The sequence below is a fragment of the Lathamus discolor genome, chromosome 3 (assembly GCF_037157495.1).
Source record: "Lathamus discolor isolate bLatDis1 chromosome 3, bLatDis1.hap1, whole genome shotgun sequence".
NCBI classification, from domain to species: Eukaryota; Metazoa; Chordata; class Aves; order Psittaciformes; family Psittacidae; genus Lathamus; species Lathamus discolor.
The window spans coordinates 134,169,893-134,187,305 of record NC_088886.1 but is presented as its reverse complement, the minus strand read 5'-3'; the positions used below and the strand labels follow the sequence as shown (position 1 = coordinate 134,187,305).

The window sequence follows — 17,413 nt, the reverse complement described above, 5'->3', positions numbered from 1 at the left end:
CTCAACAAATAACATTACAACAGCTGATCCAAGAAGTGGTGCTAACCCTGTCTTTTACTTTTCTTTTTACAGGTACTTCAACTGTTGTGTGTAAACCTATAGTTATTGAGAGTCAGCTGTATGTCATTGTCGCACAGCTGTTTGGAGGCTCCCACATATATAAAAGAGATATTTTTGCTAATAAGTTTATAAAAATTCAAGATATTGAAATCCTTAAAATCCGAAAACCCAATGACATTGAAACTTTCAGGATTGCTGAAGACTGGTATTTTGTTGTTGCAGACAGTTCAAAGGCTGGTTTCACCACAGTTTACAAATGGAACGGGAATGGATTTTATTCCCATCAGTCTCTGCACGCCTGGTACAGAGATACTGATGTGGAGTATCTTGAAATATCTGGCAAACCACATTTAATTCTGTCAAGTAGTTCTCAAAGACCTGTAATATATCAGTGGAACAAAGGAACAAATGAATTTGTTAAACGTTTTGATATCCAAGATATGGAAGATGCATATGCAGTGAAGCATTTCAAAGTGAAAGAGGATGTATACATTTGCTTAACAAGATTTATTGGGGACTCTAAAGTAATGAAATGGGGTGGTTCGGCATTTCTGGATTTACAAAGGATGCCATCCCGAGGGTCAATGGTATTCCAACCGCTTCAGATAAGTAATTATCAATATGCCATTCTTGGAAGTGATTATTCTTTCACTCAAGTCTATTATTGGGATGCTGAAAAGGCAAAATTTGTGAAGTTTCAAGAATTAAACGTACAGGCACCGAGATCTTTCATACATGTCTCCATCGATAAACGAGATTTTCTCTTTGCTTCAAGTTTTAAGGGAACTACATTGATTTATAAACATGTCATAGTTGACTTAAGCGCATGACACTCATAATTCTGAGATTACATCAGACTTTCTACCATAAGTGGACAAAATGAACTAAATGCATGATGACTCTCTTATCTTACTTCCAAATGAATGCCTTTAAAAGTTGCAATTGCTAGAACCAAGTATTACTAGTATCTTCATCTCTAATTGTCAAGTCTAGTGGTGTTGGAAGTTGCATTTTTTAACAAAAGGAAATTAAATTAACTGTTCTTTGCATCCACAATATGTAAATATGTGTGCAACTGCATCTGTTGCTATAAAAAATATTAAGATGTACATTTCCATTTATTTATTCATCCGTTTGAAACAACTGCCAAATAAAATGTTTACATTTTGTGTCTTTCACATTCCAAATATTATTTGCAGGTGATACCTTTTATTTGTGTATATAAGATACACATATAAAATAAACCCAAGGCGGCATATTGCCCAACACAGTGTTGTATTGCATGGAAGACGCACAATATTGAAGATCAGGTGGGTGTTACATATACCAAGAAGTTCTTGATAAAAATACACCATTGAACCCCAACCCTATAAATTATCACCTGGACATATCGTTGCATTTATCTGAAGCTTCACTCATTTAAACACGACTCCACCCAGAAATAAGCGTTCATTGATATAGATCTGGTTCTAGGAAGGAGGGTTCAGTTATACAGATCCAGTTGTAGGATGGGGCTTTGTACTGTCTATAGCAGGAAGTACCTGTTCTTCTAAAAATATACAAAGAAAGCAACAGGATAAAAGACGATGTAAAAATCTATCTTTTTCTACCTCATGCTGAAGTGGTACAAATCAAATCTCTGGTATAACACTGGGGCTGTTACTGTGCTGAGAGCTAGAAGCACAGCTTATTTTTAAGCTAGCATCATTTCTGTATCTATCTGAACTGTCACACATCACTTGCGTGAATTCTGTGTGTTCCTGTCAAGTCTTTCCACTGTAATTGCAGTTACTTAATCTTCAATGAATTTATTCATTATTTTGAATGAAGCTAGTGAATGTGAAGTAATTTTTTTCCACTACCCTGCAATGAAGTGTAGCAACAGATACTTCTGAAATTCAGGGAATTTTGAACATGGCAGGACAAATTCAGTTGGTGTAGCATATGCAACTCCAGGAAAGCTACCTATATCTGCTAAATTATGCCAAGTCTGAATTTGGCATGAAAATCTATTACAAACTCAAAATAGACTTTTGTTTACATACATATAGTACATCACTTGTGAGTACATCACATACACTGCTGCTAAAGCTCATTTGGTGCAGCTCAGGAAGAAAGCTCAAGTTGATTTTAGACACCTTTGCACTTCGCTTGAAGTTAGGAAGCCTCGTGATCCAGTGCCATCTTTCAAATATACACATGAACACTGGATGTTCTTATACCCATTTCTAACATTTCTAACGTTCACAGACATTTATTGGCAAATAAGACTTAGCATTCTGTGCATGTCAGCTAACCACACCAGCTGATTCTGCAAGCTGGCTGCTCTCTGTACCCGCAGAGACCCTTGTCAGAACATTATGGTGCTACTGAGAGCACCTGCAGCAAATAAACCTGCAGCAAATAAAAAGACATATCATGCATTTTTTAAGAAGCCACTCCTAAACAGTATGTTTTTGTGATAAAGAATAGAGTTCTTTTATATTATTATTTATATTATATATTACTTGAAAAGAAAAAAGTCCCATGTGAACAATACTACTTTAATAGGTTTATTTTTATGATACTGTTTTATCCATAGCTGCTTATGCTCTGGTCAGCATGTGGCTTAATAACTATCTATTCCATAAGTAGGAATCAGATGTAGTCATAGAATCGTAAGTAGTCACAGTGTGACTAGACAGATTTTCAGAGTTGAAACCTCCACATTTTTTCTTAATAAATACATTTCCCCAAATCATCTTGATAAAACATCACTTACTAGACAGGTTCCCTTTATAAATTTTTAGCTTTTATATGAGCATGATTTCAAATACCAGATGAACCCAAATATTCTTTTAAGTTATTTCTCAATGTTGCCTGATGCCAATTCAGTTTGTCCATCTCATCTTCAGTCCACCTTGCATGGCAAAGGAATAAAACAGAAAGTCATGAACCAACCCAATGTACCAGCAAATCATGAAGTGTTTTCTACTTCATCTTGTCTTTTGTTTTGGTCTTTTACTTAAGGTCCTATTGAATTATGTGTGCTGATTCTGATCTGATTTCTCCCATTATACTTGCCTACATGCACTCTCTATCAAATTATGTAGATAATGGCTATGTATCCTTCTCATTAGGGACATATTATGGACATCTGGCTTAATTTAAGTGGAATTGGATAACCTTGCTAATCTGCTACCAATATTTACTTACAAACGCTATACCCCAATGTATTTCCTCACAATTGTACCTTGAGAAGGTTATGTTTCATGGAATTACATTTCAGAGCCAGCCAGCTACACGCCCTATGGTATAATAGTGCTATGATTGTTTTCCCGAGTTAACTTATTCTGAAATAATACAGCAGATTCATGGGAACTCACTCCTGGATTTAAAAGAAGAGTTTAAAAGCCTGCAAGGGTGTGAGTCACTAGAATTTTACATTCATTATACCTGTAAAACTAGCCATGGTACAGTGGAGGCTGGTAAGAGATAAATCTGCTGGGTTAATCTGCTGAAGTACACAACTGTGTTACCAGTTTGAGTATTCCTTCAGGAAATTTTACCTGTAGCTAAGGACTAATGATTTGGGAAGTTCTTAATGCCTATGTCATTTTTGGAAGGTCAGCTAATCAGTATAAAATGCCCAATCTAAATCTGTTCTCTTCTGAAAATCCTCTTCTCTATCCAGTTTATGTCAGGTGGAGATTCACAGGGAGTAGGGCCGGTTTGTTCTTGTGCAAGCATAGCATTTCATTGCACCACATAAGGAACTGGGGTATTTTTAGAACAGAACTCATAATACTTAATGTGGAAGACTGTAAAGGCTCATTAGGTGCTGTTTCTTCCTAATTTCAGAGACTGGGCATTTTAACAGCTCCTCTGAGGATAATGCCATATTGTTCCCTGGTTCTCTGCTCACTATGCCTTCTGGTATCAGTGGGAGTCCCAGACAAAAACTAAAATAGAACCTTTACTCGTATCTACATTGATACTTACACATTGTTTAAAAAAATCCATTTCTTTCAGCAAGTCTCTGTTACTTGTGGCTGACTTCTGTGGTTGTCTCCTGTGGTTGCGGATTTTCTAAACTCCCTAATTGTTTTGGTTTTGACTGACAGATCCTGTAAAATACTGAAAGTATTATAGAAGACAGTATTGCAGGTCATTAATGGATGCTGCTGATCCCTGATGCTGATTAGTCATGTTAACGTCTAAGACAGAAAAAGCTGTTAATGGCATTATATATTGTATTCTTACAACTACTTCTTTATATTTTTAATGGACCACAAATACAAAAGAACATACACTTCTCTACTCTAGAAAGGATACATAAAATGCATTCAGAATACCTGATATTACACCTTGTGTAGCTTTTTTTCTTCTTTGTTGCAATGTCTAGGACTTGCAGGTTTTTTGTTTCTACTTGTTTTCCATTGAAAAAATATTCCAAAAGACACTCTACCTACTAAGAAGAAAATTCAGTAAGGAAAAATCTTGTTCTGTAAGATAACAAGCCAAACAGAAATAGGGACAAACCATATGTGTGATATGCTTTGATACATTCTAGTGGGAAGCTAAATGTCTAACAGCTGTATTTATATGAGCATTACAATATATTGTGTTAGTATTCAGTGGAAAATAAAGAGTATTTAAACCATAGAAGCAGCAAACAGTCCTCAGACTGTTGATGAACACTACTGATAATAGCACCAAGAGAAAGTGGGCAAGTCAGCATGCCCAAAATGTTACAACTAAGGACAGAATAAGACCACAGCAAGTCTCAAGACTCAAGGAGTCCTCCCTTTCAAGGAGATATTTTTTGTGGTGACACAAATGGGGCAGTAAATAGGTTACTGCCCACTGAAAGGGCCAGGGCCCTGCCAGGGCAGGAAAGAAGTTGAGCCAGGTTCGGTAGATGGAAAATGCAAACCTGAACACTCAATTCACTCAGCTGTTAATGTCTCCCCCACTGTCTAGCAGGTTTTCTCTCCAATTTGTTAATAAGGATTGCAACCACAGCTACCTTTCATAGGCCTGCAAGCATTCTCCTCTCATACTTGGTGATCTGGAGACCTGAGCTTGGTAGTAAAGCTGTGATTTAGGCTCCTATTGATTAGAATGGCTAAAGATATTTTTGTGGTCAGGAGCTAACCGATAAATGTTAAGGTCCTGGGAAGTTCAATTCTTCAAGACCAAGCTGTGTGGTACACTGCCTGACTTATTGCTAACGGCAACTTTTCTTCATTACTGATGACTCTGAATTCTAATGCCTAGTGTTACAGGCATGTCTCTGTTTATAGTTCACTTAAACAAAGTGCTCAGAGGCCAACCTAACCCTATTCCTATTCAGGAATTTTCCTGAAATGAACTATAGCTACAAAGACCTCCAGTGTGCTATACAGAAGTGGTGTTGTATTTCTGCTTTGAGACTTTGAATTTTTCCAATTAGTTATGCTACTGTAATACGTCTGTCTTCAAATTTGTTACAGTAGAAAGCAATTTGCCTCCAAATATGCATATTTATATTCATATAATTGTTTATTTATTCTCCAAATAAACTAAAGTGGATGATGGCAATAATTATGTTACTGTTCCCAATCTCCTATTCATCAAATCAATTTTTGAATTCTCAAAAGTTGTTTTCAGCTCAGCCTTACTTTATCCTTCCAACTGAATTATTTCAATTGAAAAAGGACTTTCTGACCCATTCTCACTTCCTGTTCGAAGGCCTGGATAGCGACAGCAGTATGTTAGCAAGTTGTCAACCTGCCCAGATGGTGAATATCCAAGAATGCTGAAAGAGCTTCAGAATAAACAGGCCGATCTGCTGAGAATACACAGTCCTTCATTAAAAATCATTTATGTGCAAAAGAACTGGAAGTAATGAATATCATGTCTATTTTTATAAAAACTTCATGGGATAATCAGTGGAGCTTCAGGCCAGTGAAATCCAGATTTATATCTGGTTGAATATCTGAAATAATAATCAAAAACTGAAGTGTAAAATTTCAGGAGAAAGTAGGTAACTAAACAAGCAGGACATTCAAAAAAAATCAAAATATCATCCATAGGAAAGAAATGCTTGCAAGGTTTAAAATTAGCAGTACAGAAAGGCAGCTTGACATTGTTGTGAACAAGTCAGCAAGACACTGATCACAATATACAACTACAGGAAAAAGCAAATAATGTTACAACATGGGCAGGACAATAAGGAGAATACAACACTACACGTTGTGGCAAATCAATGCTATTGCCTTAGCTGAGATACTGCATGCAGTGCTAATGTAGTCATCTTAAAAAACACTGTAGAATGATTAAGTACTCAGATAAATGTGGAAAAACTCATTGAAAGTGTGTACAAGATGACACCTGACTTTAGCAAACACCAAGCCATAAATCAAAATTTTTCCCTTATCCGCCCCATTAAACTGTGGCATTCATTACAATAAGCAGCCATTGAGAAAAAGAACATGGCATTCAGAAAGAGTCAAGCATGGAGAAATTCCATTAAAACTGTATTTATCTTATTTTTAGTGCTTAAAATGCTTTTAATTATTAGAGAAGAGGAAGTTCCTTGCACTTCTGTCAGCAGCAGCTGGCTGTAGCCATTTTGGACAAGAAGACAGCCAAGCAGCTGGACAGCGAATGTGCTCCAGTGTGGCATTTCCTATTTTCAGTCCTTGAGACACGTTGCTCGGAAATTAACTCAACTTTGTTGCTGGGATTCACAAAACCAAATACGTAAGACATACATACACATTAGCTGTTGAGAAGCATTTACAATACTGAGAACATGAGCACTGAATAAATCTAGAAGATACCAGCAACATACATTTTGAGGATGTCAACAATTAGAAAATTTTAGCAAACTAGTTGCAAGTGCTTGAAAATGTAATTGCACAGCTTTGGCTGGTTTTAGCCATCTATGTCCTGACAGACACAGAGTCCCGTAGGAAGAACAGAAGTCAGCCTTTTTATAAGCTTATTATTAAGAGTTGAATCTTGGAGCTGCAGAAATATTAGTCGCAAAGTACCTTGTGATTAACCAGGTAATAGTATTGTCCTGTAAGGGAGTAATTTTAATACACAAGAACAGATCATCAATTTTGGAAAAAGGAAGGAAGGAAGGGAGGGAGGGAGGGAGGGAGGAAGGGAGGGAGGGAGGAAGAAAGAAGAAAGAGAGAAGAAAGGAAGAAAGGAAGGAAGGGAGGGAGGGAAGGAGGGAGGGAGGAAGGGAGGGAGGAAGGAAGGGAGAAGAAAGAGAGGAACGAAGCAAGGGAGGGAGGGAGGGAGGAAGAAAGAGAAGAAAGAGAGGAAGGAAGGAAGGAAGGAAGGAAGTAAGGAAGGAAGGAAGGAAGGAAGGGAGGGAGGGAGGGAGGGAGGAAAGAGAGGAAAGAAAGAGAGGAGGAAAGAAGAAAGAGAAGAAAGAGAGTAAGAAAGTAAGAAAGAGAGAAGAAAGAGGAAGAAAGGAAGGGAGAAGAAAGAGGGAGTGAGGGAGGAAGGAAGGAAGGAAAGAAGAAGGGAAGGAGGGAGGGAGAGGGGGAGAAAGAGAGGAAGAGAGGAGGGAAGGAGGGAAGGAAGGAAGGGAGGGAGGGAGGGAGGGAGGAAGGAAGGAAGGAGAAAAGAAATAACCCCAAATTTGACAATTTTAAAGTAAGTGTGAAATCTGAAAACCCTATCCTGCTCCCTTTTGTTCTCCATAGACAGTAACATAATGATACTGCCCATTTACGAAAAACACCAGTAAACATATTGCTCCAGAGTGCAAAACAAAGGAAGAAAAAGGACAGAGCTGGAACAGAAACAATAGCTTGTGGTCAGGAAATCTGTTTGGTTTAGGAAAGTTTAATTGCACCTGTGAACATCAAAATTTTCTGATATATAGAACATTACTGAAAAGAGAACATCCTTTTAATGTTTACATCTGAAGGCATTAGCTACCTGGATTATAAACTGCAAACACCAATGAAAGTCCTCTGCTTTTAAATAATCCATATGTGCTGGCATTAGTCCAGTCTTAAACCCTATCTCTAACTTCTCTTTGGCATTATTTAAGATAAAAGTAACTCCTTCAAACTAAACTCACTTCAAGGCTCAGACCAAGCAAAATTATCTGGTACAGCAGCCACTAGGAAAGCTCTGCCTTTCTATACAGGGTTCTGGAGTACCTCAACTACAACAGCAGTACAATAATCATATTTAATTAGCTTGAACAAAATAGGAAATTAGTGTTTGTTCCAGAATTACAACTCATTTCAAAATTTCTTTAAAGTTATTTTGAGATCAGTGACATTATCAAGGGATCTAAGAATAAGACAAAAGGAACCTAATTTCAACTGCTTCTCAAAAAATCCTACTACTGCTGTGGATGTGACTAGTCTAAAAGTACACATAAATGCAACTAGGTTAAAGTGCAAAATAATCAGTTAATTCAACTACATGAACTGTAAAGTGTACCTATAGAATCACAGAATCATAGAATCATAGAATAGTTAGGGTTGGAAAGGACCTCAAGATCATCTAGTTCCAACCCCCCTGCCATGGACAGGGACACCTCACACTAAACCATCCCACACAAGACTAGTACACTTGGCAAGACTAGTACAAATAAACTATGCTACGCTTACATCACTGTATACAACCAGAACTCTCTTAAGCAAGTACATTGCAAAGTTCCATTTGCCAGTCTGAGAGTCCCTTGTAACCCTCCCTATGCCTGCACAAGGAGCAGACAGCCCAGAAGCTGCCCTTGGAAGAAGGGAACAAGCTCCATGTGTGCCTGAAGAGTGACAATTTCCTTGAAGTACAGCCATGGACCGGAAGTGCTCCTCTGAGAGACAAGGACAACTCATCATGGTCTTGAGGACGTATTTCAGAGCATTCCCAGTTTTGCTGCTATTTCAGAGGGAGTAATCAGCTTGCGTGTGTCATCAAACCCAAGCTCACTTAGCGTCCACTTGCTGGGGTGCCAGGAACAGATTGCAGAGATCAGCACACTCTGCAAAAGCTTGGTCAGCCCATTCCTGAGGGGCTGCCACACTGGCACTGTTAGCAGGATCTGAGTTAGCTGCGGTTACAGGGACATAAAAATAACCATTCGGAGTTAGCCCAGGGTTCATGTGCTCCAAAGTCCTGCCTACTTGGCCAGAAGCAATGCTTATAAAGAACCAAGAGTATGGGAAACACAGCACAATGATTTCCCAGGATACCCTCTCAGCCTCCAGCAAGGAAGGAAAACAAACCATGCTTCCTGCCTTAAGGAGGTATTCTTGTGAACAGCAAAATACCTAGAATCGGTACATGCTGCATGCATGGCAGCAGCAAGGGCTTTTTCTATAGTAATGAATGCTGTTCTGCATTGCAGCTCCTGGAGGTAATGAAGGAGTACTGACTTCATTTAAAAAACAATGAAAACTAAAAAGACCACACCTATACTTGTGACTGACAAATAGAAAGGGCTTTACAACCTGTGTTGTGAGTTTTTTCTCCCATAACAACAGTTAGGATTACATTTCAGATTGTTCCCCTTTGAACATACTAATACAAGTAAATTGAGAGAAGCAGACATTGCACTAGCATGTCAGAACGAGATGAGAGGTTCACAGGCTGAATCATGTTAGAGTTTTATATATCATATATTTATATAAATACAGAATATAAATATATTTTATATCATGTATCATTCACATCTATAAATTTATATATGTGTGATAGCATCCCAACACACCAATACTGATCCATCACCTGTGACAAGCTTATGTACACTGCATGTATTTTTTGTTCTGGGGAAAAGTAGAAGCCAAGGAAGAACAATGTCCTTCAAGGAGATGTAGGCATGTAAGGCATGTAAACGAATGCTTAGCAATTGATAAGAGTTGCAAGCAAGGAAGTTTCCCCCTTCCTGCCCTGCAGAGCAGCCCCAGGCAGATAGCTTATGGAATAAGAAAGGTACTGTGTAAGTGCCAAGAAATGCAGCTGATTGAAATAATTCCCTTCCATGAAGATAAACTTCCACGACATTGTCATTCCTACTGCTGTAAAAAAACAGTTAAGGTGACAGTGAAAAAATACAATTGAACAAATTATCTAACAGCCACAAATGGCATAATAGAACAGAACAAAACAAGCAAAAATCACCAGTGGCAACTGTGAGCAATTTCCACTTTCCTTCACTGCTCCTTGGGAGCACTCAATGGCACTCAAGCTGTACTTCTACTATCTGATTTCTGTACTGTACTGCTTGCCAGGGAAGAAATCTCTGGAAAATCGCCATGAACTTTAAAGTTATATAACTTTTTATTTCTTTTTCTCTTCTCTCTACAGTTCTGACTGCTATGAAGAAGGAAGAAAACACTTACCTTGTCTGCTTACTAATTCACTGAGTAATTTAGAAAGAGCATATATTTAATTATTACATTATTTCTATTCAAGCATATTGCAGAATGGCAACTGATACCTGCTGCCTAGTCCTGTTTTCTCCATCTGTAGTTTAAAGAGCACCTGCCCTTCCCTCTTCCAAGCCCTTTGACTTTGGTAGCTGCATTGAATGAGCTTAGATAGTTATCTCTGCAATACATAAGTGGCAATTTGCACTGAATGACAAGTTCCTAGGTGATTTCCAAGAACTCCTCCAAGGAAAAGGTAGAAAAAAAATATGTAGTTATCAAAATTACAAAACACAATTTTTCAAATTATCCAGAAATTGGGATGGATTTGGGAAATAATTTTAAATGAAAAAGAATGTTGGGGACTGAATATGTCAAAACATTAGAGTTAGATATTTCCAAAAGAAAGCATTTTATTTTGGAAATATCTAAATTTAAGCTACTACTAGGAGGAGGTGCTTACCAAGAAAAGCAACTTCCCAGGGTAATGCATACACAAACGCTAGGATGCTTATTTCTTCTCTTCCATGTATCAAATGACATAAATGGTTGGTTGGTTGGGTTTTTTTTTTGTGGTTTTGTTGTTGTTATGGTTTGGGTTTTTTTCTGGATTCCTTGCTTATTTTCTCTTATTTCTTTCTTGTTCACTGTGCATTTCTGTAAGCACTGGATAATCTTACTCTTTCTGAGTAAAGAGGTATTCAAAGGGAACAGAGCTTTGGTTAGTTTATAGCTACTCTCTTAATGTTCTGCATTCCTAGCAATAGTACTGACACATCAGATTAGAAAGTACAGTAAGTGAAGGGGAACACACTGAGGCTGCAAGCTCTTCACTGCTTAAATGGCCCCAGTAAACAACTCGAAAATAGTGAGGACTCAGATACTCTCAAGCAACCAAAAGAAAAAACATGCCTGAGTAAAACACCACCCACACTTCTTTTGCCAGATTTTTCCAAATTCAGGCTTTCACACTGGTTGCTTTGCAAGTTTGTATTCAAAACATAGATTCTCCTAAAGAAGCAGAAATAATAGCTTTGCAATATATGTTTTATCAAGCACTGCTTGTTTGACACATTTTGGAATTCTGTTAACTATCTTCACTGTGTCACAGTATAAGATAACTACAAATGCATATATGGGTATGCACCTGAGATACACGAGATAGAGGCTAAAACCTCTATTCATTGAGATTAACTCATTAAGTGTTGCCTTTTTAGCAGAGTATATTTGTTACATGTTAAAAACAATCAGTAAAACTTCACTACAGTAAAACAGCAAGTGCAGGTCTTTCCTCTGAGTACCAGGGTGAATACCCAAATGCCACCTGCCACTGTGCTTTACAAAACTTAAGAGTGGCCTGGCCTGGAGAAATTCATTCAGTCATGACCAACAAAACCAGTTCTACTGTGGATTTCCTGTCTTCAAGTGAGTGTATATGGAAAATGTTTTTAATTTATCCTCCCATTAACACTAGCTACAGAGACTCGATTGAATGCTTAGCAAGTGATTGAATGCTTAGCAAGCAGTGCAATTAAGCCACCTGAGAATAGAGGCAATGCTGCATAACCTTTATGTGACCATGCGCTAAGCAGCACATCTTTAATACTGCTTCTATATTCAGTACAGAAGCAGAATTTTAATATTGTTCTGCATATCCATTATCTTTCAGTTCTTTGGAAGTAAAAAAACCCACCAAACTTTCATTCTGAAAACCACAGAAGATTATTGTTACATGTACTCCTTGCTTCTTCCTCAATATACTTGCCTCCGTACTTTCAGTCTTCTGAAGAGCAACTGGTAATACTGCAATCTCAAAAATACAGTTAAAAAGAGCCCCAGGATCTCTCTATTATGTTAAATGTAATTGCAGGATTCTCTATTGTTACAATGTTCACACCTATCTCCTATTACTATAATACTATTCAGTACTACCACGAACTCAGGAGTAAGAAAACTGTGATCATCTGAGTATGTTTGTTGACACAAGATTAAATGTTTGTACAACAGTTGCATATATACATGTGGAAGCAATTAGTGGTGATGGCAAAACCATCATCCACTCTTCACTTTAACACAGAAGCTGATAAATATGGGTCTCTTCTAGCACATGAGATGGACATAAAAACCACTAAGGCATGCACTGGAATTCTGGTGGAATGGTAGCAGCTCATATGGACCACATCTTCATAGGGCTGCGAGACTACAAGGGCTCATTCATTTTAAACTTTTATTTATTTTTAAGAGTGAGGGGGATTGAACACTGGAGCACATTGCCCAAGGAGGTGGTGTAGTCTCAGTCCTTGGAGATATCTAAAACCCCAAGAGACACAGTCCTGAACTCTATCTGACCCTGCTCTGAGCAGGCGAGTTTGGACTAGGCAACCTTTCAAGACACCAGATGTGTTCATCAACCTCAGCTATTCTGTGATTCCCAAACAACTCTGGGTTGACCAGAAGTTTGAATGAATGACCGGGACAATGAAACTCCTTGGTGCTGCAATAATCATCTGGTTTATGGCATTCAGGTGCAGAGGTAAATGGTTATTACAATGCACTTAAGAATTGGATCCATTTCAGAAGCTGACAAAGTAATTCTTATCTTTTTTTTTTTTTTGTTTAACCTTTTCAGAACAAAAGGAATGAATTCAAGTTTATTATGTTACTTCCTTTGCACTAGCCTATAGTAGGTTTAAAGAATTTACTGCTAGACAACTTGAATCCCAAATTAAGATCTTAAAAAAAATTAGCATTTTTACAGAATAAAAGTCACCAATACAGAGTGCTGGTTTGATTTAAATCTTCTATTATTTTTATAGCTTAAGCAATACATAACTGTTAAGATCAAACTGGGCTAAATGTCATCAGAGTGTTCCACATGCAGAACCCAGGAATCCAGCCTGCTGGCTTTTACCACCAGCGCTCTGCAGAGTCCTTAGTGCTGCCCTTAGGTGAGGTGAGGAAGGGCTCGTTCAGTTCCAGGGATCCCTGAGTTTATATTATTTGGCTCTCACTAAACCTCCAAGAGGCAGCAGTGTTTCAAAAAGCTTATTTAGGATACTTCAGCAGTGGATTAAAGGAATTATGTGATAGTGTATAAAGGTTTTATAATCTCATTGAAAACTCCCACGGTTCTCCACAAAACTCACATAATTGCTTTGTCATTTGTGCCAGTTAAGAGTTTCTGAAAAGTCACAGTGACGAGTCAGAGACAGCACTTGCAGGCAGGGAGATAGAAACCAAACACCAAAGGATCCCTCACCAGGCACACAGATCCAGACCAATGACTCATTACAGTACTTTACTAAGTACCTGTCAGGTCTATATGTCAGCCTGCAACAAAGCACTTTCTTGTTCCTGGCATTTATAATGACAAAACTGTCTCCCTAAATTCTGGATGAGGATGAGAATATTCCTCTTTTGTAAAGAGTAACCCAAGAAAACTCTGTGTAGAGTAGTAAGTACACAGGAGAAGGTGGCTCCCTCTCTGCTCTTACAATATTATGGAAACCAGACAAACACCATTCTAGAATCATAGAATGGTTTGGGTTAGGAGGGACCTTAAAGCTCATCTAGTTCCAACATCCCTGCCATGGACAGGGACACCTTCCACTAGACCAGGTTGCTCAAAGCCCCAAACAACCTGACCTTGAACACTTCCAAGGATGGGACAACCACAACTCCTCTGGGCAACCTGTGCCAGTGCCACCTCATAGTGAAGAATTTTTTCCAAGTATCTAATCTAAATCTCCCTTCGTTCAGTTTAAAGTCATTCCCCCTTGTTCTACCACTATATGCCCTTGTAAATCTGTTTCCAGCTTTTTTGTAGGTCCTCTTTAGGCACTGGAAGCTGCTTAAAGTTATCCCCAAAGCCTTCTCTTTTTCAGGCTGAACATGCCCACTCTCTCAGCCTCCATAGGAAAGGTATAGTCGGCAAACTTGCTGAGGGTCCACTTGATCCCATTGTCCATGTTGCTGACAAAGATGTCAGGGACAGTGCTAGTCCCAGTACTGACCCCTGAGGAACACAGCTCATCACTGATCTCCACTTGAACATCAAGCCATTGACCACTACTCTTTGAGTGCGAACATTCAGCTAACTCCTTTCAATGGTCAGATTGCCCAAGCTGACTAAACCTTTTTCTCACGGACTTTGCAATTGGCGAAGATACTATAGGAGGTCCTTACTGCTCTGCTGTTGGCAGTGTGCTGGAGAAAGGAACAGCTAGTTCTGAGCACTGTATTGTACAGATGAGGCTTAATCTGTACTTGAAAGGACCGCATAAAACATTGACCTGTCACATTTATGCAGCTACTTAATTTTCCAGTCTAGGGCAGTGTGACTGCAAATTACTTTTGCCTACTGGTTGATTTGGGCAGCTGCAATTGCTCTGCCTCCTTACTCAGAGGAGTGTTGTACTTCGCAAGCAGAACTTGGAAGCTTTCAAGTTGAGGCAAGCCTGGCAGTTTGACCAGGAGCAAACAGAACACTTTATGAATCTTGGCATAAACAAACACTGCCCTTAGATGTTCCCTTTCAAAGCCAGACATGGAGGGGGGGGGGGGAAGGGAGGAGGCTGTTGCAGAGACTCTTCGAAACTCTCTACACCACAGTATTTGGCACTGTGTCACTTAAAAAGTTTACTTTGGGTTTCATAGTGACAATATTCTAAAGCACATACTCTGCACATTTTAACAAAGTATATAAACAAATAGACAGAAATCATAAGAACTCACTAAACTTTGTTCTGTGTCTGTACTATGGATTAAATGTTTTGGCTCTGGTTTTCTTCACCAAAGGCTCAGGTAAGCCAGCTGCTCTGCTGCTACTGGCTACAGAGGTAACTCATGTAGTGACCACGAGGAAAGGCCTTTTTGTGGTGCATGCACTCTGCAAGCCTGCTTCTCAGTTGCTGGCCAAGGGACATGTTGGGTCTTTTCCTTAGAGACCCATGGGACTGCCACCCCAGGATGGCTGGTGAGAGGCAGGATTTCCACCAGTCTTTCACCAAAACTTCTGTGAGGAAGGGCAGCTCTGCCTTTGTGTTACTCATGGAACAGTGACCTGTAAAAGCTGCCCCAGTGTACAGAAAAGCGTAAGTTTCTTGGGAAAGCAGCAGGCTGCCAGGTTCACTTGCACCTCCCTCTGCAAATTAAACCAAACTCTGAGTGATAGGGAAGTGCATCTGGCAGAAGTAATTAAGGGTGTCTCTTTGGGAAATGTTGCTGGCCTGATTCTCCCCTTTGTGGGACATGAAACTGCCATGTCATCTCCATAAGGAAAGACTTAATAGCGCTTTGAACATGGACTTTGTAGAGGACTATGCTGACAGAAACTTTAATACGTCTAGAAACTTTTACGTCTAGTGCAGCAGATACTTTTGTTGGTTTCTAGAAAGAGGAGTTCAGATAATGTAAATCTGTAGAAAGAATTAATCCTGATTTCAACACAAACTTTTTAACTGATTTATTTTCTCTTTTTTAATAATTGATATAACACATCTAATTCTTAGTTAAGAATAATTTGTGAAATAATTCTGGTCACATTAATCAAATGCTAGCTCTGAGATAATGTAATATTTATGGCCTCTGGTGGATTAGCACGGACTATAAAATGTGCTAAATCAGACACAAAGAAAGCCTGAAATTGCTCTTATGAGGTAGTTTGAGGGGAAGTTCAAAACAGTTTGTGTGAAACGGCTTGTATTTACCGTTTAGTACTCATTTTTCTAAAGCTACAGATTACATTTCCCCTTGTTAAGAATAAAGAAAGAAACACTGATTCATTTATGCAGCTGAAATATTAGTGTGCGCATAAATCTATTCTTTGAATAGAAATTCCTCCCTGTTTTAATTATTGATAACAGCTCAACTTGCTAAAAAAGGGAAGAATTTTAGCTTTTGAAAATTATTCTGCTTTTTCTCTGCAGTCTGTGATGGGTAAGGAAAAGAGGCCAGCCTGTATACTTGCACCAGCTCCCCTCTCTGATTCCCCTGCCCGAAGACAGAGGCAGCATCGGTTTTTTAGGGAAAATCTACCAGGAGAAGGTGGTTAGATGATTTCTGTACCCTACCAACAACCCTGTGAGGGTTTTCCTATGCACACAGAATGACAAAATCACCCACCAGGTTCGCATCTCCATTCTGACCTCTGTAAGGGCAGCGAGTGCAGGCAGCAGCAATTCCAGTGATGCTACGGCCGATGCTCAGGTAATCGTGTGATTGCACGGCACTTACACGTTAACGGCCAGCCGAAAGCTACTTAAGTCGGTGCGGAGATTGCACCGGGCGGATTTCACGCTGACACACGCCATGTGGAAAAGCCGTAATAAAACGCGGCTGTCCCCGTGCAGATGCCGCCCGAGCTCGGGCCGAGGAGCCGCTATTTGAGGTGTCAGTCCCGCGTACTCAACAGTTACACACTTCGTTTCGGGCGCTCGGATGACGCAGCAACGCCCCTGAAGTAACTCTGCGTCACCGCTTAGCACAGCTCCACTTCCCCGCAAGCTCCCCGCCTCGGAGCGCGGGGCGGCGGCAGCAGACCCCGCGGCCTGCGCCACCCAGCGCCCCCGCCCAGCGGCTTCGGCCGTGCCTAACGGTCACCCGGCGGGGCCGGCGCCGCGCAGCTCTCCGGCAGGGTGAGAGCTCCCCCTCCCGAAGCACAGCGGCCTCGCTCCTCCCTGCCCAGGCCCCTCGCCCGGGCGCAGCTCCCGTACTTCTCTCAGTGGCCCACCGTGGGCTGAGGGGATGCCAGGGCAGAGCATTGCCTCCTCTCCCGGGAGGGGCGTTCGGCTCCCCCCGGGCTCCCAGGCAGGTCTCTGCCGTGGAAGTCTGACAGGCAGCCTGGCTATCTCCAGGCGGGGCCATGGCTCCGGCGGTGATTAAACCGCAACCGGGCATAGCACCCTTACCCCTCCCCCCCCCCCGAAGCGCCGGGGCGGGCGCAGGGAGGGAGGGAGCCGGGCGGCGCTGGGCGGGGGCACCGC

The 17,413-nt window shown here is 40.2% G+C and overlaps 1 protein-coding gene across 1 annotated transcript in view; it reads left to right on the top strand.

The window, feature by feature from the left end:
• Positions 1–1,202, top strand: part of LGI1 (leucine rich glioma inactivated 1) — a 30,743-nt gene extending 29,541 nt beyond the window's left edge. The window contains exon 9 of the mRNA XM_065672902.1: positions 73–1,202. Coding sequence (XP_065528974.1) covers positions 73–890 — 818 coding nt within the window. The 3' untranslated portion in view covers positions 891–1,202. The remainder of the gene's footprint in view (positions 1–72) is intronic.
• The last annotated feature ends 16,211 nt before the right edge of the window (positions 1,203–17,413 follow it).